Source organism: Vulpes lagopus, chromosome 24 (assembly GCF_018345385.1).
Source record: "Vulpes lagopus strain Blue_001 chromosome 24, ASM1834538v1, whole genome shotgun sequence".
Classification (NCBI taxonomy): domain Eukaryota; kingdom Metazoa; phylum Chordata; class Mammalia; order Carnivora; family Canidae; genus Vulpes; species Vulpes lagopus.
This window is the reverse complement of record NC_054847.1, coordinates 2,655,805-2,679,704: the sequence shown is the minus strand read 5'-3', so window position 1 is coordinate 2,679,704 and position 23,900 is coordinate 2,655,805. Positions and strand designations below refer to the sequence as shown.

At 36.2% G+C, this 23,900-nt stretch overlaps 1 protein-coding gene across 4 annotated transcripts in view; it reads right to left on the bottom strand.

Moving 5' to 3' along the window:
• WDR33 (WD repeat domain 33) overlaps window positions 1-23,900 on the bottom strand; it is a 117,178-nt gene that overhangs the window by 22,939 nt on the left and 70,339 nt on the right. The window contains exon 8 of one of the 4 annotated variants that reach the window (XM_041739988.1): window positions 5,014-5,560. The exons of 2 other annotated variants lie outside the window; for them this stretch is intronic. In XM_041739988.1, coding sequence (XP_041595922.1) covers window positions 5,496-5,560 — 65 coding nt within the window. In that variant the 3' untranslated portion in view covers window positions 5,014-5,495. Of the gene's footprint in view, window positions 1-5,013; window positions 5,561-23,845; window positions 23,872-23,900 lie in introns of those variants that run through there. One more of the 4 variants, XM_041739991.1, reaches the window with a different exon arrangement.

Below are 23,900 nucleotides of genomic sequence, written 5' to 3'. Positions count from 1 at the left end.
CCCTTGCAAAGGAAATATATTAAAAAATATATTTCAGTATGGGATACATGCTCAATGGAATATGATGCACCTGTTATAAATGATACTACAGTAATTTAATTATGTAATTTAAATGTTCACAATACAATCTAAAAAAAGAAAAACACCCGTGTGTGCAGCACTCTTGATTCCACAACACTGTAAAAGACAAGCAAATTAATACCATGAGTGTGTGTGTACACTTATCTAGAGAAAAATGCAAGAAGTCTAGACACCAAACTGTTAACAAAAACATTAAGCTAAGTAGAGATAGTAGGGTGATTCTTCTTTCTGTGTTTTGTTTTTATTTTTTATTTTGATTGTTTTGTATTTATATTTTCTACAGTGAACATATATAATTTTGTAACTGGGATCTGAACATGAAAAGGGGAAAAGAGGTTTTGTTGCTGCTTTGATTTTATTAAGAAAAAGAACTGAGGATGAAAAATTGAATAGGAATACAATTCAGTCTCCCAGCCCCTTGCTTTGCTTAAGAAATTTTTTTCATTTTTTTAAAATTTACTTAAGTAATCTAATACACCCAGTGTGGGGCTTGAGCTCACAACCCCAAGATCAAGTGTCATATCCTTTCCTGATGGAGCTAGCCAGGCACCCTAAGAATTTTTAATGTCATTAACAATTTGATCCTAAAAAGGGAATTTAAAAGCCTATGTGTGCATTTTAACCAAATTTGGAAAATATATGAGAAAACACTTAAAATGTGATGTACTGTGCAAAAACATTTCATACTCCTTAACATCCACCTCTACCCTCATCTCTTCTGGGATACTTTCATTACATAACGTATGTTTAGTCTAAACAGATATAAACAAAAAAAAAAAAATCAATTCCGCAAAAAAGGAACAACAAAATATATTTTAGCTGCTTTGATTTTCTTTTCTGACATTTTTTAAAATTTGAAGGTACCTGGGTGGCTGGCATAGTCAGTAAGCATCCAACTCTTGGTTTCAGGTCATGTCATGATCTTAGGGTCGTGAGATTGAGCCCTATGTCAGTCCCATGCTCAGCACAGAGTTTGCTTAAATTTCTCTATTCTTCTCCCTCTGCCCCTCCCCCTCACTTTCTAATAAATATTTTTATTTATTTTATTTTTTTTTTATTTATTCATGAGAGACAAAGAGAGAGAGGCAGAGACACAGGCAGAGGGAGAAGCAGGCTCCCCAGGGGGAGCCCGGCGCAGGACTTGATCCCAGGACCCCAGGATCACGACCTGAGCCAAAGGCAGACATTCAACCACTGAGCCACCCAGATGCCCCATAAAATTTTTAAAAATAAAATAGAATCTATTTAAGCAGAATCCAAACAAGTGAGGAATTTACTCAAATCCATACATATCACTAATATAAACCCAACTGATTGGTTGATTCTTGGGTATTATTTTATTGGTTACTGTCCTTAGTAACAAAAATACTACTACTAAAAAGCACACATACACCATATATGTATAGTGCTATCCTAAGTAAAGCATGTATACTAATACTCTACATATGAAAATTACAAGGCACAGATAGGTTAAACAACTTGCCCATGATCACACAGCTGGTACGCAGCTGAGCAGACATCTTGAATGCAGGGGGCTGGTCCCCAAGCCCTAACTCTTAATGCCTATTCTATCCTGCCTCATTAGATGTAGAAAGGTTAGTCTAAGAGTTACAGGAGGAAAAGACTCACTGAAAGATAGCAGACAGGGAACAGATGGGACGGCAACTATTCATGTCTTTACATTATTTTATTTTTGAACCATAGGCATGTGTCATCTACTTTTTAAAAATTAAATACAAATAAAAGACTTATCTAAGAAAATATATACAAAAATAAGTGCACCACCCCAACATTTATGGCTTAAAAAGAGACACACACATACACAAAGCACACACATATATTTGCTCAAAAATCCATAAAATGTAACTGAAAAAAAAAAAGAAAAAAAACCATGAGAATCTGACTATACTACCCCCAAGAGAGGGAATTGGGTAAGGAGACTTCACTGTATATTGTTTGGTAATTTTTAAATACTAAAACATGAATGAATGATCTTCTTTCATTCATGGGGGAAAAAAATTCAACTAAAAATTTTTAATTTAATTTACTAAATAGGAGTTGACTGAAAACCTCTAAAAAGTGGATATGAAATTATTGCAAGTAGCACGTATCATTTTTATAATTTTTTCAAATTAAAAGGAGGAAAAATAAATAGCTTAACCTGGCGTAGAAGCACACTTGCAACTGCTTCCTTCTTTGGTAAAAAAAAAATGTTACTGAATTCTCAATGAAGTGACAAAAACTATTTCAAATGATAAAATTGTACCCTCTCATGTCAATGTTGACACAGCTAGATCCAGAACAATGATACTAATAAAAATTTAACCTAAGAAAATAACCTAAAGAATTTTAACTTTTATATTTTAAAGATGGCATTTGAAACTCTGTTCAAAATAGTGAAAGTGTCAACAAATTTTAGAGGTGTGATAATTAAATGAACTGTGTCATGGCCCAGAAAAAAAGGACATACAACTATTAAAATGAGGATTCTAGGAACAAACGAAAATGCTCACAAAATAAAATGAATTTTAAAACAGCAAACAAGGGGCACCCAGCTGGCTCAGTCATTGAGATATGCAACTCTCCATCTCGGGGTTCTGAGTTCAAGCCCCACACTGGATGTAGAGATAACTCAAAAATAAAATCTTAAAAATAAATAAGTAATAAAAACAGCAAACAAAATGCACACATAAACTGTGCATATGCCATGGAGGTGATTATAAGAATGTTCATGTATACATACAAAAATGTAGATGGTAATAGGCAGCAAATAAAAAGTCTACTGAAATAGCAGAAATCAAGGTGAAGTTTTCACATTTTCTCTAATGTTATATTATAGTTATAATCATAAATAACACATGTGTGTATGTGTGAATGTGTATAAACTTTCTAATATTTTTAAAATGAGAAAAAAAAGCCCACTAGTGAATGCAAGTTATTTTGCTAGATGATATTTTCTTCATCAAAGTAGCAAAAATTAAATTTGGTGACATGCCGTGATAATAAAAGAGGAACAGGCACTGTCATCCATAATGGGCTGGAAAGCAAATTGGTACAATTTCTTCAAAATGTTATAGCCCTTAATTCAAGTAGGAATTTACCCTACGTCTATAGCTGTAAAAGCACACCAAATTTTACAAAGATATTTATTGTTCCTTGTTTGAATTGCGAGACTGGCAACACCTAAAAACCAATGATAGTGTATTTAGGAAAATTAAGGTAAATCCATAATGAATATAATATAGCTGAGGAAGAGGGAAGTTTTGGGGGGTGATGGAAATATTCTATATCTTCATATGGTGGTGGTTACAAAAATGAAGCAGAGAAATGGGTTTTGAAGGGACTGAAATGTTATATATCTTCATTATAGTATATGTATTTGTCAAAATTCATAGAACTGTATACCTAAAAGGGTGAATATTACCATATGTAACTTATACCTCAATAGCCTTTTAAAAAAAATACAAGCAGAAAAGCTAAGTGTAACTTACTCCAACTTGTAAAAAAGAAAAGTTAAGATGGTGATCATTTTTTAGAGAGAAGAAATGCTACGAGAATAAGAAGGCATTTACTCATGCTGTCTGAAGTTGTCAACATGTTCTTTTATTACTTTATCTAATGGCAACTGCCTTTGGTGTCCCTCCACTCAAACCTCAATGATGGATACATACTAGTGCCTTTGCCAGTACAGAACCAGTGCTCATGGTCCTGGAAGATGGGACTTCAAAGTCTCAGTGAATGTACTTCTTCAGACGGCTCTCAGACTCAGTATGTCTGAATTAAGTTTCAAAGATATTATGGGTTTTGTGAGCTGAATGCCATATACAAAAACTTAATTTTATATAAATTACTCTCTCACAGAAAAATGATGGGAATCTGAAACACATAATTTATCAATTTAACCATTAAACCAAAAGAATGTCTCTATACTAATTTTTATCATTTCAAAGGTCCAGAATATCAGGATAGAATCATTTGAAATTCTTTGTGATTCCCAAATGTGGACATTTCAAGAGTGTAGTTAGTGTTTGCAATACTGAAGGAATTAACACAAACTTAATGGAAGAGTCATTCAAGTGAATTTATGGCCCAATAACCTAAATATTTTAGTACTAAAAACATCTTGCCAATGGAAGACCAAGTGTAAAGTGGCCCTTAATTAAAATGTTTCAGAATAAGGCCTGTAAGACAGTATGAAGATAAAATTCTCAACATCAAACCCACTCCAGACACTACAAAGCCTAACTCAGGACAAGGTACAGCCTTGCAGGGAGTGACGGGAGTCTACAGGTAGACTGTGGTAAACACATACAGTCTTTGGTAGGATTACCGCTTAAAAAGCCAGTGATACAGGTGTATGGTTACCAAGTAAAGACTCCAGGATCCCTGGGAAAGGTCATAGTCCCTATCCATACTTGATGGCAATTAGAAAGGGAGGATATGCTGGAAGAAAGATTTCAGTGTTGAAAGATGGAGGTGCAATTGCCAAATTCTAAAGTTAAGAGATTCCAGGTACAAATCATTGCATAAAGATCAAGACTGTCATAATTGATCTATGTGTTGAATTCCCTTTAAATATTTGAAAATACTTAAGGATTTAACCTGCACTGTCCAATACAGTAACTAATCAGCCACATGTGGCTACTTATATTTGTCTTAATCAAAGTTAAAATTTAGGTTCCTCAGTCACACTAGTGATGATTCAAGTGCTCAATGGCCACATGTGACTAATGGCTAGTATGCTGGATAACACAGATCTAGAGTAATTCCATCATCACAAAAAAGGCCTTCTGGACAACACTGATTTAAATTCAGTCATTTTAAAGAAAGTTTCTACTTAAGTTCCCATGTTATTTTTATTCAGTTACATAATAAATAACCCCAAAAAAGGTATCTTCAATTGCTACAAGAGCTAGGCAAGACCTGCAAAGGTATCCAGCCCTGAAGCTGTCACATGAAACTGAGGCCTAAAAGGGCTAGGCCAGTGCCAGAGGTAGCCCAAATTTTCTTCCCATTGCTATCTTCCTTTCAGCTACTAAATTCAACATCCAAATGAAGTGGCAAAATACAGTTGACCCTTGAACAGGGGTTTGAACTATACAGGACTATTTAAATGCAAATATTTTTCAATACACAGTATTATAAATGTATTTTCTATTCCTTATGATTTTCTTTTTAACATTTTTTTCTGCTTTATTGTTAAGAATATAGCATATAATACATACAGCATACAAAATATGTGGTAATCAACTATGTTATCAGAAAGGCTTCCTGGTCAACAGTAGGTTATCAGTAAAGATTTTAGGGTGTCAAAAGTTATACGTAGATCTTAGACTGCAGTGAAGGATCAACACCTCTAACCAGCTCCCTCAGTGTTGTATAAGGGTCAACTGTAGTTCCTTTCATTTCACTTCTCAATCAAATGTAACTGAGCAGGTTGTAGTAGACAAACTTCTGTATACCTTTCCATGTCTCAGAACTACATAAGAAAAGAATTTAGGGGTAAAATTTAAAAATAAGTAAGAATTATTTCTTTTACCTTTCTGAGAAGTAATCAGATTGACTCTGAAGACCAGGGTCTTATTAAGAATAAAGGAATGTGGGGGGAAAAAAGAGAGGAATGTGGCAACCATGACCTAACTCCACCCAAAGATATTATAAATTAACCATACTGGGTTACTTTTTAAGCCTTGGAGGGAGTGAATTTTGCATCATTTCTTGGCTAGCTAACACTCTCTTTGGTCCTAGCTCAATGAATGGTCACAGAATTAGCATATTTTGGGAGACCGGTAGCACTACCTTGTAGACTGTGTCTGACACACCAAAGTTGTTTAATTTACTAGTTATTCTGTATGTTGGTAAATTGAACACCAATAAAAAATAAATGTATTAAAAAAAAGAATAATTGCAAAATATAACCATTAACTGTACATTAGGATTTATACCAAATGGGAAGAAAACAATTTTACTTATTCCACTTGATCATTCTTTCACACATTCATTTATGTGCTTTTTCACTGGCTCATTAATTCAAAATAAGTGTACGTTAACAGCAACACTTATTGGACTTTTTTTTTTTAAGATTTTATTTATTTATTCATGAGAGACACACACACACAGAGAGAGAGAGAGAGAGAGAGAGAGAGAGAGAGAGAGAGAGAGGCAGAGACACAGGCAGAAGGAGAAGCAGGCTCCATGCAGGGAGCCCGATGCGGGACTCGATCCCAGGTCTCCAAGGTCAGGCAGGCCCTGGGCGGAAGGTGGCGCTAAACCACTGAGCCACCCGGGCTGCCCGCACTTATTGAACTCTTATTATGGATGTCAATCTCTAAAAATATGTGATCACCAAACAAAATGAGGACTGAACACTGGGGAATCATACGGCCCAGATACAATAACTTTCAGGAAAATTAGAATAAAAATGTTTTCAGAACAAAGACTAAATTAAGCTAACAAAACAACACAGGTTCTTTAGAGACTTTTCTCCACAAATGAAAACAGAAAAATCTCCTTTAAAAAATGTTACATAACTATGGCTAAAATAGCAAGATGCAGAATGCAAAACAATTTCTCCTAATGAAAAGCTGCTGAGGGTGTGTGTGTTTTAAGGGAGATCCTAGAAATAAAATGCAGAGACTCCTTAATAAACCCTAAAATTCTAATAGCAGGGCAGATGGTTTAGTCTTTGATATTTTGTAAACAGTTCCAGGTGTATTTTTATACAAAGTGAAAGGTTTCCCTATTTATCATCTCCTATCTCAGAACCATAAGCTGTAGTGTAGTGACAACTAGAAGCCAGTAAAGGAATTTCCACTCTTCCTTTATAGGTTTCTGTGATATTGTATCTAAACTGTGTGTCTTTGTGTATTTTTCAAGAACCTCATCTCTCCTCCACACCCTCACCACATCCTAAGGGGGACCTATTATCCCACACAGGTAAATTGTCCTGCCTTAACACAATGGATATGACCCCAAGGCTCGGTAAACAGTCTGAAAACCAATATAGTTTTATTTGAAGGTCAAAAATAGTGTTCATTTTCCCATTTTATTTTTCCTGGATCAGACCAGTATATGAACAAATCTTAAGAAAGTTTCTTTTATACATAACTTACAAAAAGCACCAAGATTTTCTAATACAGGAAGGAAAAATCAAACAAAGAATTCAAGTACCATCTTGTACATTAACAGTTGAAGAACTGTTATTTAAGAAAATGCATCAAACATTAACAAACTCAGTCTACTTCCAGCCACAGAAACATAAAATGTAACAGATCAGTTTAAGGCAAAGGGTATTTGTTGCCATGGTCCACAGCCAGACATTTCAGTATTCAACAGATTAGCGGACTCAAGAATTTTAAAAAGATGAAACAGCATAAGTAACTTGTACGCTGGCCAATGAATATGCAATTTATTAACATTTTACCTCCCTTTTTTGCAAAATGATTTTAAATATTTTTGATCCAACAGTCAACATCAACTGAAAGTAATATTATTAATACTTCTGTTATCTAAATCTAGAAAGTGAACATCTATAAAATTAAATGGAAAGTCAATCATGGAAACCATATACCTCTAAACAGTGTTTTCAAGAAGCATGTTCCAAGCCACAACAGAGCACAGAATCCTGGGTGGAGGAGTTCTGTGGTCAAAGACAGGGCAATGGTAAATTCTAAAAATTATTTTTTTTCCCATGTCTGAGAGCCTTCGGTGCTTTCAATATAGGTTATAAATCTGCAGGTGAGAATCTGAGCATGAGTCTTTTTACTTCAAAGCACTTCGAAGTTCCTCAGAAGATGAATCTGAGAAATTTTGAAATGCTAGATTATGTTGTTTGGCAATGATGAACCTAAATCAAAGAGAGTGGACACCTTCGGGGGAAAAAGAGAAAGTGTATTGAGAAGGGGGGCACGTAAAAGGACTTTTAACCATACTGTAATGTGTTCTTTTAAAAAATTCAGAAAAAAGCACAGCAAAATATAAGAATTTGACACAATTGAGTGGTAACACAAAAATGTTTATCAGGTTATAAAAAATTGTGACATGCATAGTGTCAGAAGAGTATCCAGTATGCAAACACAAAAACTCAAATGAAACAAGGAGATAGGGATGCCTGGGTGGCTCAGCAGTTGAGCATCTGCCTTCAGCTCAGGGTGTGATCCTGGGTCCAAGGATCAAGTCCCACATTGGGCTCCCCTGTGAGGAGCCTGCTTCTCTATGTCTCTGCCCCTCTCTGTGTCTCTCATGAATAAATAAATAAAATCTTTAAAAAAAAGTAAAACCAAAAATGTAGATATATAATAAATTTGCCAATCTCCTACCTAAATCACACATTTAATTTGTATATACAAGTAAAATGGTTTCTATTATCTGTACCATGTATTTATATAGAAGACTGACAAAGGCTGACCTAAAAGAAATTGTCAAGTAGATTAAAAACTGAAATTAAGGGGCACCTGGGTCGGTTAAGCGTCTGACTCTTAGTTTTGGTTCAGGTCCTGATCTCGGAGTCCTGGGATGGAGCCCCACATGGGTTTCTGCACCCAGTGTGAAGTCTGCTTGGGATTCTCTCTCCCTTCTCCCTCTGCCCCTGCCCTCCTCCACTCACACACTCACTCTCTCTCTCACCGTCTCACATGCACCATCTCTCTAAATAAATCTTATTTGAAAACTGAAATTAAGCATACACAAGACTAATGCCATGTAACTACTTCTGGCATCAAAGCAAAAAATTTTTATGAATATATGACATAACTTCTGAGTCCAATAAAAATATATACAAGTGTAAGTTTTGCTGAAACATGTATCAGACTATTAAACTTATACAATAATATGGAGGAAGGGTGTGATAGAGAAAAGTACAATTTCCATTTGAGTCAACTGTGAAGACTGTATTTAGAAAAATCCTGAGAACTATGAAAGGGAGAAAAACAATCAGATGTCTGATGCAACAAGAAAATCTACATTTGTTTCCCAAACCATTGCCTGAGAGTGTACAGAATGAGTGTTGATCCTCTATATTCTTCTGTTATAATAAGCAGAAAGAAAGGAGCACCTGGGTGACTACTCAGTGGTTGAGCATCTGCCTCCGGCTCAGGTTGTGATCCCAAGGTCCTGAGATTGAGTTCCACATCAGGCGTCCCACATCAGGCTCCCAGCAGGGAGCCTGCTTCTCCCTCTGCCTGTGTCTCTGCCTCTCTCTCTCTCTCTCTCTCTCTCTCTCTCATGAATAAATAAGTAAAATCTTTAATAAAAATTTAAAAAATTTTAAAAACAAAAAACAGAAGATTTTCAGCATGTTTCCTGCCCAACAGCAAATTCCCCTTTGTTGGCTCTTTTTCTATTTTTAATTTAAAGAATTTAAAAAGACAAAAAGCTATTTTGTAGAATATTCATCAAAGCAGCTTAAAGGGAAGGAATGCAACAACTGAGTATTCTTTAAACCTCATTGCTATTTTATTGTTCCAAATATTAACAACCAGTATCACAAAGCATATCAGCCATTCATTAGTCTGAGGTGGGAGATACCTGATGTCCCACACACAAGGCAGAAACCAGCTACAATGTCCTTTATGAAAAAGTGTGCACTGGTGTGTGTGTGTGTGTGTAATCAGAGAGTCAAGGTTCTCTAGCAAACATTTCTGCACACATTCATAATTCAATAGTAATACACAGACGGTATAATAGTCTTAAAAAAGTAGCATATAGTCATCACTTGAAAAACTATAAAGTTAAGTATAAAAACCAAAAAACCTTTAAAAGAATGATAGGAAGGTCTGGCAATAGCGAGACTATTAGAAAGAGCACAGCCTATGTATGTATGCTACAATAATAACAGTAAAGTCCCTAGTGCCAGCAGTTGGTCAAGAATGAAAAGAAGCCGTGACTAAAAGCCCTAATGAAAAAAAAAGCAGGATCAAACAGGAAAACAAGACAATGATAGGTTAGGGCACTTGTAGGGAAAGCCATCCTTCTGAAAATTAGATGAAAACAGTAAAGTGGTTCATCACCCTTAGTTGGCCAGATTAAGGACACTGTGTCTTAAAGTTGGAGGTTTAGATAGATAAAAGTAACACAGAATCCTGGCCAAATGTGACATAATTAATTACCCCCCATAGTAATCATAGCCATGTACAGCATCAACTGTCCTTTGAATCTCTGTGTTTTGCCAGTATCTACTTAGGTATATTCGCACATTTTTGGGAAATGTGGCTCCCTATAGAATTCTATTCATCTACTACTAAGGAAGGTAATAGTGGCAAAGTTAAAGAAATCTACCTGCATCAGAACAAGGTTACATGAACCCCTAAATAACTGCTAGGGGCAGGGTCTATTCACAGGATTCCCAGAAGACTGTAATTTCAAGCTATTACTGAGAACTTTTTCTATAAATAAGTAATCTAAGATGGCATCACACTCCAATTGGATATTAACAATTATCTCTTTTTCTGTTTCAAAGCAGAAATAAGAAAACTGGGAGCTGGTTATATTACTTAGTTTCTCATAGTGAAAACAACCACATAAATACTCATTAGTCCACAGTGATATAAATGAATAAAAATAAATAAGGGGGGGGGCGGAGGAATGCCTAGGTGGCTCAGCGGTTGAGCGTCTGCCTTCAGCTCGGGGCGTGATCCTGGAGTTCCAGGATAGAGTCCCACATGGGCTTCCTTCATGAAGTCTGCTTTTCCCTCTGCCTATGTCTCTGTCTCTCTATCTCTTGGTCTCTTGTGAATAAGTAGGTAAAATCTTTTTAAAAATTAATAAATAAGAGGGGGGGTCTCCTGTGCATGAAAATTCCAAATAACTTATGTATAATTCCCCAAGCCTTAAGTGTGAGCTGTGCTTCATAACTTCCTTCAAAAAGTACAGTATGGAAAGGGGGTCAGGGGAGTAGCCCTACAATGGAGACTCCAACACTGCCTCAACCTGGTGATCAAGGTCAACATTAGACCATGCTGAGGTATAATCTTTGCTGTGATGTGATGAAAACGGCACATTACCTCTATGATCTTCTGCCTCAAATCCCATAAAACCAAAACTAATCATGAGAAATACCCAGATATCAGATAATCCCAACTGGATGACATTCTACAAACTACCATAAAATTTCTCATTAAAGCGCTGGCTCCAAGAAGACTGGAACAAGATTCTGACAGTGCTAAAGAGGGGGAAAATTGAATTTACAATTCACTACCCAACCAAATGAAAACATTTTTTTTCTTTATTTTTCCTATAGATCTCAAAAAGGAAAAAAACTCTTTACCATTCTAGAAATGTGGAAACCAAGTAATAAATAATAGGAAATGTGAAAATCCAAGCCACTTTAAGTTAAACTTGACATACTATAAACAATACCAGCATTTCCTTGTGGAAGTGATTAAAATCTGCCATATTCTTGTAGTCTATTGAATGCATAAATGAAGAAAAGCCAAGAGAGCAAAAAATACATCTATGCACATTATATTAAAAACCAAAATTGTATTTTTAGGGAAAAGAGATCAATGTTTAATTCTGCTCTCCTCTCTGAGTAGCATCACAACTAAATCACAGAAATTCTCATTTCCACATATAATCTACTAAGCTTCCCTCTCACAAGAAGAAAAACCCAAGAGATGAAATTAGCTTTGTCCAATAGGAAGGAGCACATGGCACAGGTACAGTGTCGAAACAGTATTATTTGAAATCAAAGAAAATATATGTTCAATATACTTTAATTCATATTGGCACATTGTTTACTGCTCATACGCTATACAGTAGTTGATAGTAAAAAAAAAAAAATCTGGAGTAAAACTGACCTATTTAAATGTCAGATGTAATTTACCAGTTATGGCCTTATGTAATCTATTTAACATCTGCTAAGCCTTAATATTTTCAAGTGTAAACAAAGGTTACTCAATTATCAGATTGCTTCAGAAATTAAATAAGGTATATAAATAATTCAGCATCATGCCTGGCACACATTTTGAACAGCCGATAATTAAAAGCTCTTATTTTGATCCAATCTCTGCCTTGAAAAATTTTGCATGGGGACAGATATTTCCATAGAGTTGGTTATCCAGCAAGAGCCATTTCTACTATGAACAGAGGATAGGAAAGCAGAAAATGGCTCAATTTAAAAATACTCCCACTAAGTAGACTTAAGACTTTTGCTAAATTTGTTTTCAAGCAACCTCTGAGAAAAGAATACTTTTTTTACCTAATTTTACCTAATTACCAACTGTAATTACCAACATCCAACCCAAGTATCAGAACTTGACCTAACACCATTTCTCACTCAGAACTAAAAAATCTAAAATGGGGGTCACCATTGTCTTTATTACTTTGTCTATGTTTTCAATAATTAAATCTAAATAAATAAATAGTTGATGGATTTAACTATTGATTCCACTAGACTAAAATGCAGTCTCCAACACCAGAGCCTTATATTTATGGAGTAAATGTTTCATGACTCTCGCTACGTTTTCTCTATCTTTAAAGAATATTAACTTATTTCTAGGGAGAAAGAAACCTACAGGAAAAATACTAGGCTTATTAACTCAAGTGTCTTTCAGTGACTTTAATTAATCACTTACCTCTAAATCACCCATTGCCATGGAATATCTTAAGCTTCAAATACATGATTAAAAACTTAAATATATACTATTTCTTAAGAAATGGAAAAATCATGTAAGTAGAACACAAGGAGGGAAGTAACAGAAATTGTTTCTAGGTCACTAATGTAAAAAAGAAACTATATCTTGTGGCGCACTGGGGGTGGCTCAGTGCTTCTACCTTCCGCTCAGGTCATAATCCCAGGGTCCTGGGATCGAGCCCCATGTCAGGCTCCCTGTAGAGCCCTCTCCCTCTGCTCCCCTGATCCCGCTCTCTCTCCCTCTCACAGTATCTCAAATAAAATATTTTTTAAAATAAAATAAAATAGTATCTTGGAATAAATCATGATTTTAGTACTAAACGAAATGATGTCTGCAATCCCCTTCCTAGATTATTTTCAAAGGTTTAAAGTGGATACAGTTATTTCCCAAGACTGATACCATGAATTTTATTAAAATTTCAAAAACATTCAACCCAAATGTGAGCATTCTCCAAAAATAAATGGGCCAGAGCAGAAAAAATAAAACCCAAAACACACGGAAGGCTATTAGAGGCCTTAAAAAGATTCAGGAGCACCTGGCTGGCTCAGTCAGAAAAGCATGTGACTCTTGATCTTGTGGTTATGAGTTCAAACGCCACGTTGGGATAAACGTAGGGGGAAAAAAAAGGCTCTAAGCTCCATGACAGTGATAAAGGCTGTGATGTTATAATGATGGTAATTACAGAACCCTTCATAAAGCAACTTGTCCAGGCCCCTGTTGACTTCTCACTTATACAGAACAGCTACCCTCAGCTAAGGCCAGACAACTGCTTTCTAAACAAAGCAAAAGTTCGTCTTAGAAGAAACCCAAGAACAGGATGTAAGGCTGGAGAAGAATGCAGTACAAAGCTTGTGGCAATGCTACACTATGACCCTGAAGGAAGGACAGAAGGGAAGGAAGAAGAGAAGAGACAGGAGAGGGAAGGTGGATGAGGAAGGAAGAGAGAAAGAAAGGCATTCCATCTGAGAGTGAAGTAAACCAAGCATTCCACCTCACAATACAATCCACTGGTTTGTGGCAATTGCTGCTTACTCCAAGCCTGTCCTTCCCTGCCTAGTTCATTAACACACACACACACACACATACACACACACACACAGTCCACAGTGAGGGCTATCATCCAAGGGAGGAGCCTTTGGGTAAGTGGACTTACTCAACTGTGGAAGAAATGAAAGACAGCTACTTATGCTAACCAATACAAATCTTCATTCAAATTTAACCAATCAGGGGTTACTAGACATTTGAGAAAAGTTGACCAGGAAAAAGAAAGATTAAGGGAAAATAGGTATGAGATCAAACCAAACAGACAAGTATTTCAATTACTATGCTAAAGTTTGAAGGGGTATATTCATTTAAAACAAGCAACAAAACAGGTCACTATGAAAAGTAAAAATACAAGAGAAGCACTAGGGGATTTTAGAAATTACACACACAATGGCTAAAATAAAAATTTGATCAGAAGGGCTAGATAACAAACTAGGCATGAACGAAGATGGTATTCTGGAAAACAGAAATCTTCCAAATCTTAAAAGGAGAGAAAATATGAAAGAAATGGTAATCAGGGATCCCTGGGTGGCGCAGCGGTTTGGCGCCTGCCTTTGGCTCAGGGCGCGATCCTGGAGACCCGGGATCGAATCCCACGTCGGGCTCCCTGTGCATGGAGCCTGCTTCTCCCTCTGCTTGTGACTCTGCCTCTCTCTCTCTCTCTGTGACTATCATAAATAAATTTTTTAAAAAAATTTAAAAAAAAAAGAAATGGTAATCAAGGCAGATAGCTCCAAGAAAACCAACATGAATATATTAAGAATTCTGTAAGACAGAGACAATACAAAATGATAAAGAAAGAAGAACCCTCTGAATGAAATAAAGATTTGGAATTGCAAATTAAAGCAAGACAAAAAAGATGGATGTTTAAAATATTTAAACACTGGTGTGGTAGTATAGTAAAAACAAGTTTGCTGAGAGAGATCATTTCAAAGACATTCAGAGAGGGAAACTAGATTATATACAAAATAATGAGAACCAGAATAGCATCTGATATTGATAAACAGGTAATGGAGGCCTTCACAATTCGAAGGTAAAAGGATTTAGAATCAGGAATTCACAACCCAGACAAACTAAGAGTCAAGTATGATAGCAAATTATAGACCTCCCCATACATAGGATTTTGAAATTTACCTCCAAACACTGTTTCTGAAAAGGAAATTTAACATCCTATATGACTGGCGTAAAAGATAGTTAAAAGCAGAGCAGGAAAAAAAAAAAAAAAGGCAGAGCAGGAACTAAGAGAACCGACTAAGTCATGTCTTCAAAATTAAAAACAAAATCCATGTACTATAATTGCAAAATTAAAGTCTTTTAAAATGCTATGATAAAAGCTTTTAGCGATATTACAAAAAAAAATTAGAAATTGCAAGAAAAACTAAAGCAAAGTGGGAAAAAAAATTTTTAAAGATTTTACTTGAGAGAGAAATAGATCATGAGGAGGGGGAAGGGGCAGAGGGAGAAGCAGATTCCCCACTGAGCAGGGAGCCCAATTCAGGGCTCGATCCAGGACCCTAATATCATGATCAAAGCCAAAGGCAGACACTTAACTGACTGAGCCACCCAGGCATCCCGCAAACTAAAATTCTTGACGACATCTGAAAGTAAAGGGAAAGGAGAAAAAAATAGAAAGACGTTGAGGGTACAGACTTCGTTACCATAATGGTGAGTCAAGGGAGGTTGCTTCAAGCTGTTGGCCCAAAAAAACTAACAAACTAAGAGCATTAAAAGCTATAGGAAATGATCAAAACAACCACAATTCATAATAACAAAACCCAGGAGGCAGAAGGCACAGTGGCGGTATAGTAAACAAAACTCCTCGTCTTTCATGATAGGAAGTAAAGAGACACCACATCAGACAGATATACCAAGAAATATATTATTTTAAATTCTAATGGTAACCACAGGAATAAAAACAAATTAGTTTTAAAATTTTATATCTGGGGAGTGGCAAAGGATTGGCGTATATTTCAAATTCCATCCTGCTATGATGTTGGAGAAAAGACTTTTCCATGTGAGATTATAATTTTTAAAAATAAGATCATATTCTTAAATGGTGGGAAAATTCTTTTATCTTTAGTTTTTGGCTAGACCACAACAACATCCTTAAGCTTTATAATTAATGACTCCAGGACTGTGAGGACAAGTAAAAAATCTCTCTCAAAAGCTTAAATGTTCATACGGTTTGATCCATTAAGTTCATAGCTGTCTATCCTAAAATCTACAAGATTGGCAGCAAATATAAAGATAGAGGAAGCTTAGTGTACAACTCGTAGTAAAAACCTTGTAAATCCTACACATCTGTCAATGAAAATGGTTAAGTAAGTTAGGGTAAATACATGCTATGGAATGTTATAGCTACCAAATAAAAAGACTGGAGTAGTAAGGATACAGAAAGATGACCATGATATATCATATCACAAGAAAAGCAAACAACAAAAGAATAGATGTGGTATAATCCCATTTCATATAGTTTTTTTTTTTTAAGATCCTCTTGTATATGTGTAAGGATTGTGGAAACATACACACCAAAGTATTAACAACAGAATAGTGGTGAACTTTGGATAGAAGATTGAAAAAGGGGAGAGAGAAACTGACTTTTTACTTCTCTTTGTGTGAGCTTTTTATGAATGTTTATTATCTTTGTAAAAGCAGAAAATTCTCAAAAAGATAACTTCCATGTTAATCCCACCCAGTTCTTTCCTTACCTTTCCACCCCTCCGTTCCCCCAACACTGCTGCACCACAGATCTCAGCCTTCCATATGACACATGGCGGGAATGTGTGAATCCAGACCTTATAGTACTCTCCAAATCTTACTTTCATGTGATACACAGAATATACTTGTTGCCATGCATGACCAATGGAAAAAATGCATCTTAATTTTGCATTTAATCTTCAGCTTAGTTGGTTACACAATGGCATTGCTAATAAAGCCAAGGTTTCAAGTGTTAGCCCCACAGGTCAATTAACTGTTATGCAGTCAGTCTGCTTTTGTTTTCATCATCTGTCATCTTCCTGGGGACAGGACAACAAGATGTGGAGAAAGCAAAGTGAATCCATTTTAACTAGTGGGAACACACTGATAGTGGGTTTCAGTCTCATGGTTGTATTCTGAAGAACACACGTGCGCATATGTATGACCACAGTTTACACATTTCTTTGCTAGCCAACCACATATAGTCACTGAATTGTGTCACCAATGTTTCCCAAAGAGAGATTTGCTGGTTAGCCAAGTATCTGCAACAACAGAGCCTATCTATGCTCTGTGGGAGTAGTGTGATGTTGGGGTATGTGGGACCACGAAGTTCTCAGTTTCGATTCTGTAATTCCCATCTTCAGTCATCACACTCAACAAAGAAAAATCAAAGCCATGTGGCAGAGTGAAGGTTTCAAAACCTTAACTGTGCTTGAAGAATGATCTTTCTTTCACTACCTCATTTGTAGAGAAGGCAAGAATAAAAAGAGAAAATCAAAAACTAAAGGATAATAAAATAAATGAAGACTTACAATGTAACCATGGTGCTAGTTATATAAATATCTCTAACAAGAGAATATTGGATTCTGATCTAAACTTAAAACATCTATTAAAAATTCCCCAAAAAACAACTCACATCACAAAGATGTATCATTTTTTGGCCTTTATATCTTTTCAGGATACTGTAAACCTCATAAAAAGTAGCAATGAAAGGAATATTCTGCTATAGATCTATAGAACTCAGTATATTTTATGCTCAAGTATCAATTGACCTAACTAGAACTCAAAAAACAAAACAAAACAGCTAATGGTTCTCAGGGAAGACTCAAATTGTTATCTATTAAAAAATCAAACAAGCAAGCAACCAAACGAAGGAAAAGAACTGAATTTGGGGTCCAGTGCAAGAGGAATGGTGGGAATGAAGTGTTGTCTTAAGAGAATATAGTGGTTCTGAGATGACAGTGGAAGTATAGTATGAGGACTTCTATAAATAAAGCTTTAAATAATAAGTCATAGTTCCATTTCAATGTTATTTATTTAGATGTGGCTTACAATACAATTAATTTTATCAGTGACACTTCTAAGAACCCTTACTGAAAATAGGATGATCGTGTATAATATCCCATCCCAACTCTTGATCTAGTCATCTCCTCTTCAACCCTTTATAATGCCTTTCCTAACCAGTTCCAAACTCCTCTAAGTCAAATTCACTTCAATACGTCACTTTCTTTACCGCCAGCTTTCCTTATACATATGCAACACACATTTTCTTCCTGCCTGCCACATGAGCAGAGGCGTGTTCTGTGAATTTCTAGGACCCTCACAACAACCCTGTGAGGTAGGTTTCATTAGCACCACTTGACAGAGTTAGAAACAAACTCAGACTGCTGACTTGCCCAGTGGCAGAGGTGGGACTCAAAGCCAGAACCACTTGCAGATATGAGTTATGACTGCCCCAAGTAAGACTGTACCTAGAATTTTCGAGGAGCTGGAGAAGAGGTTCGGTAACAGTTTCTTCTTGTCACTTACCAAGTAAACAGCAAATACACTATATTCTCCTTTCATTAAAATTTAAAGGTAACATTATACAAAATCAAATTTACCCCTCCCATTTTATAGGGAAAAAATGACTTATGCAAATAGACTCACAGACATCATTAATTATGAAAAGACAGAGTAAACTGGTGCTATTCTACATCAATCCTTCTGGTAAATGGACACTTATAAAAGCGATATAAATGCAAATCTACTCGTTATTATAAATAATAGGAAGAGTGAATTCTGTGGGGATCATAAAGTGGGCTGCTGCCCAGATGTACTTTCAAAACACAAAACATTATCCAGGAACTTTAACCCAGAGAACGTACCACAAACCTACATGCCTAAGTTATAGGAAGATGTCTCCTGGCATCTAAATCTAATTTAGACACTGATAAAAAGGGTTATATAATGAGTTCCTTACTAATCCTGAAATCTGTGGTAACTCTGGAATCCTTCTTCCTATGCAAAAATATGTACCACACTTGAAAAAGACCTGCATTTGGTAAGACCTAAATGATAGTTCAGTATCATGTGTTTAAAACTTAAAATGTATACACTTTTCTGTGTAGAATGGTCTTTAGGAGAAAAACCTTATTTTGAAATGTTACCACTCTTAGTTATGTCCAAATCAACCATACTATAATGCTACTACTGTTCTACCAAAAGCACCGAGATGTAAAAACTTTTGCAATCTAAATCCTTTCTTAGGGGCCCCTGGGTGCTCAGTCATTAAGCATTTGCCTTTGGCTCAGGTCATGATCTCAGTGTCCTGGGATCAAGCCCCACGTCAGGCTCCTTGCTCTGTGGGGAGCCTGCTCCTCCTTCTCTCCCTCTGCCTGCTACTGTCCCTGCTTCTGCGCCCTCCCAAATAAATAAAATCTTTTAAAAATAAATAAATCCTTTCTTAAAGGATTTTGAGGATCTTAGAAACATTCAAAGCTATCACACAGCTATGAAGATTTCAATGACCAAATATGATTACGTTCTTTATTTCTATAGGAAAGTTCCACAGACCAATAGGTATATAGTATTATCGTATGAAGAAGACTGGTTTGCCTATAATGTACCTTGTCTAACAACTATATATTTTTGTTCTCTCATCTGTGACACCACCAGTCAAAAGTGCTTAGAATTCTAATGGGTACTCATGGTTAAGTCTTAACTACAAATATAGCTTTTCTATCTCTAAAACTTACCCAGTTTTTACCAAATGATAAAAAGATTCAATACTAAGGAGAATACCCTCTATTACTCAAGACGAAGATATAAAAGAAGCTTATCTTGTAGTTTACTAGAACACAAATTTTGTTCTGAAGACCTCCACATTTAGAGGTACCTCAGGACTTGTCGAGCAGATGCTCCATAAATATCTCTATATTTAAAAAGTTACCACTTTTAAAGTTACAAAAACTATAAAACTACTTTATTAATCATAGGGATATTCTTCTGAGTACTCTAATATAGTAATGTAGTGCTTATTCAAGAATACATATGAAATGAAGAGACCATTAAGAAATGCTTTTAAAACAAAAATCAGCAATCAGTAGTACAGCTCAAGAAGACAGGAATGGCTATTTGACCCATCCATCATACCCAGGGCCTGGCACTTAGTTAATAGCAATTGTTTGAGTAAATGAACCAATATAAATTTGCCCTTAGTGGTCTTTGATGAACATGACTAAGATAGACAGTTGGAGCTGTGAAAAAATAGTCCATTTTTTGCCTTAAGTCAATCTGAGAGTTCAAAAGGAATTTTTAAAATTATTATAATTTTTCATTGTAAAGTGTTTGACAGAGTTCTTAAGTCTTAAAACCTTTAAAATTGCTTTGGTATTTGCTGCTTTGTATGAACACAGACAATCTAGAAAATGAATAGTTGACTTGTCCCAGATAGAAACAATTCCTGAAGCACTACAAACCAATCCCTGGACACTAAGTTTAAAGAGATAAACCTTAGAATCCCACAGAGATTAATGCAAAAATGCACACATTTTATTTTTATTAAAAAGAACATGTTCGGGAATCCCTGGGTGTCTTAGCGGTTTAGTGCCTGCCTTCAGCCCAGGGCGTGATCCTGGAGACCCGGGATCCAGTCCCGCATCGGGCTCCCTGCATGGAGCCTGCTTCTTCTTCTTCCTCTGTGTCTCTGCCTCTCTCTCTCTCTCTCTCTCTCTCTCAATCTGTGTCTCTCATGAATAAATAGAATCTTTTTAAAATAAATAAATAAAATAAAAAGAACATGTTCATATTTTACCCACTACTTCTAGCCAGCTGAAAACTGGTATGCATGATAAGCTCAATTGCTCTGTTTTGTAAAAACGTAACTATTGGTATCACTGAAGCTTATTCCAGTGACAGGCCCAATGTCACTGCTATTGAAGCATGGTCTCCCTCACCCCACTCCTAGCTAGTTCCTATATAGTGAGAAGTCAGTTTGGATTTAAATGCTTTTTAAGAAAGTTCAAAAAGAAGAAAAAAAAAAAAAAAGGCAGTCCCTGACCACTGAGAACTAAACTGATACAGTTAAGCCTCAATGTTATTACAGACTGATCTGACATTCTGACATTAACAGCAAAATCATTTTGCTCTCCTGATCCCACTAAATAACTGTCTAGACCAGGATGAAGTCAAACAAAAACAAGATATACAACCCATAAAATACCAAGTATCTCTCTTATACTAAATGAGTGACAACTGTCAATCCTTGAACCCTCCCCCAAATTACCCAACACCCAAATCCTATACTATAATCTTTGTGACACCATCTTATTAAGACACCCCACAGTTCTCCATGGTCTGTATTCTTTGCTGCAGAGAGTAATAAATCCAACGTGTTCAGTAACAAGTGTGTTCCTGGTGGCCTCTGAATGAAGGGTAAATACTAATGGTAGAAGGAAAATAGACTACATGCTCTAGGGTTACAAAAGGACTCTAAAATATGGCTTACTAATACACATCTCCTAATTCACAATGAGGGCAACTTTGGCTAACTTTGGTACAAGATTTCTTCCATTTTACTTTTAATGTCAAGACCATGCTAAAATGTGTTGAAAAGTTCAGAAAAAATAAAAAACATTAATGACAATCACAGTGAAAACTGTTAAGGCATATAGGAAAAGCCCATCTAGCAATGTTAATTAGGAGAACGAGCAGGAGGAGTCACCAAGAGTCATTTCAATCAGAGCCATGCTCAAGTATATGGGCTATACCCACATGCCTAAGTATTTTAAAACAAGGACTTTAAGAAAATACCTAACAATAATAAAGTTGAAGGTATAAGGAAAAGGTAGAAGAGGGTAACTTTTTCTTTAGTGTTCACCATAACCATTGGAAAACCTGGATAACAGACTAGCTGTGAGAGGAAATCAAGATTTTAGTATATATTCTTTTACTAAAAGCCTTTTTTAATGTGCAAAATCTCCCACTTTGCAGCTGAATGTTATTTTTTAAGTATGAATCACACGAGACAGAGGTATAAAAACCAAGAATGCCAACTTAGAACAAAGTTTTTATAACACAAACAAATCTACTATAGACACTAGTATGAGCATTTTTACAAAAAAAAAAATCGAGTATTTTAAAGCTAAGCTATTCCTAACTATATGTTTAACACAGGAGCTAAAAACTCAAAGTCTTGAAGAACTTGAGGGGAATAATAATTTATTAAAAGCCCTTCCCTACCCCAAAGATAAGGCAGAAAACACCTTTTTAACTGTCAACCATATAATCAGTTTTTAAAAACCCTATGAAGATAAAGCACTCATTAACTACCTTTCAGATAAAACTAAAATATTTTCATGTCTAGGAGATGGGGATCACTATGGTCACTATGGTCACTATGGTCAATATGCCACTTTCCCAAGTGCCTATTACGTCTTTCCTGAATCTAGAACATGTAAGTTTGGAGCATCACATTAAAGTCACTGTCTTCAAAGACACCTAATTTCTTAGAACCTGCAGTATGTGGGAGTTCTGGTTGAGAGAAAATTTTTTCAACACTGCCCTCTATCTGTTAGCACATAAAAGTGTTGTATATATTACAATCTGGTCTTGCTGTAGGATGGGCATTACCACTTACTTTTAATGGATCATAAAAGCCTTATTATTCAATAAGTAGGAGAGATGATTTAAACTCATCTTGGGATGCCTTTATGCAGTTCAAAACTATGACTTCAAGGGAACAATGAAAACTAGTTTTTAAAAAAAATATGTCAAAGCTTGTTCAAAGAGAGTACCTACTATACCAAGTAATGCCTATGTAACTTACAATAGGAAAAGGAAGTTTGTGGTCTCCCTAAGCTCATGTAGTGAAGGAAGTATTAGATCTTTTAGAGTACAATGGAGTAAATATTCTAAGTTACATTTTATTGTAGATATATAACCTTTCACCTGTATTTGTATTAGGGTATTAGAAATAATCCAATTAAGAAGGTTGACCTTAAAAAAAAAAAAAGGTTGACCTTTCCACTAACTCCAATCTCCTCTGTAAATCTCTTTTACAATTTTTAAGAACAGGTGCTTTATGGCCCAGCAAATTTTAGCACATTTAATTCAAATGTAATTCTACAATAATAATAATAAACACCAAGATGTTGACTACTCTCTCTTTACAGTGTAAACCTAAAGCCATGTCAAGTTTTATCCTTTATGACTATCACAATCCTTGGCATACCTGTTCCAGGACTGAAACTTTCCTCTTTCAAATACCTTTCATCTCATGAGCATTAATATCCAATATCCAGTTTCTAAATCAAAACTGTGTCATCATCTTACTTCTTCACTGTACAAGGAGACTTGTTTTTCTTTTTTCCCTTAAGTAAAGGTCCAGGGGCAGGGCACCAGGGTGACTCAGTCAGTTGAGCATCTGCCTTCAGCTGAGGCCATGATCCCAGAGTCCTGAGATTGAGCCCCCAGCTGGGCTCTCTGCTCAGCAGGGAATCTGTGCTTCTCCCTTTCCCCATGCCCCTCCTCCCCACTCATGTTCTCTCTCAAATAAATAAATAAAATCTTTTAAAAAGGGGGGTGGTGGTGTCCAGGGACACCTGAGGACTCAGTTGGTTAAGTGTCTGACTCTTGATTTTGGCTTCAGCTCATGATGTCAGGGTCGTGAGATGGAGGGGCTCTGTGCTAGGTATAGAGCCTACTTAAGACTCTCTCCTGGGGATCCTTGGGTGGCTCAGCAGTTTAGCGTCTGCCTTCAGCCCAGGGCATGATCTTGGAGTCCCAGGATCGAGTCCCACATCAGGCTCCCTGCATGGAGCCTGCTGCTCCTTCTGCCTGTGTCTGTCTCTGCCTCTCTCTCTCTCTCTCTCTCTCTCTCTCTCTCTCTCTCGTGAATAAATAAAATCTAAAAAAAAAAAAAAAGACTCTCTCCTTCTGCCTTTTCCTTACCCCACCCATTTTCTTTAAAAAAAATAAAAGGGTCTAAGGAGTGCCTGGGTAGCTCAGTTGGTTAAACAACGGACCAACCTTGGTTTTGACTCAGATCAGGATCTCCAGGTCCTGGGATTGAGCCCCACGTTGGGCTCCATGTTCAGTGCAGTCTGCCTGTCCCTCATCTCGCTCCCTCTCCCACATGCTCTCTCTCAAATAAAATCTTTTAAAAAAATAAAAAATAAAAAAATA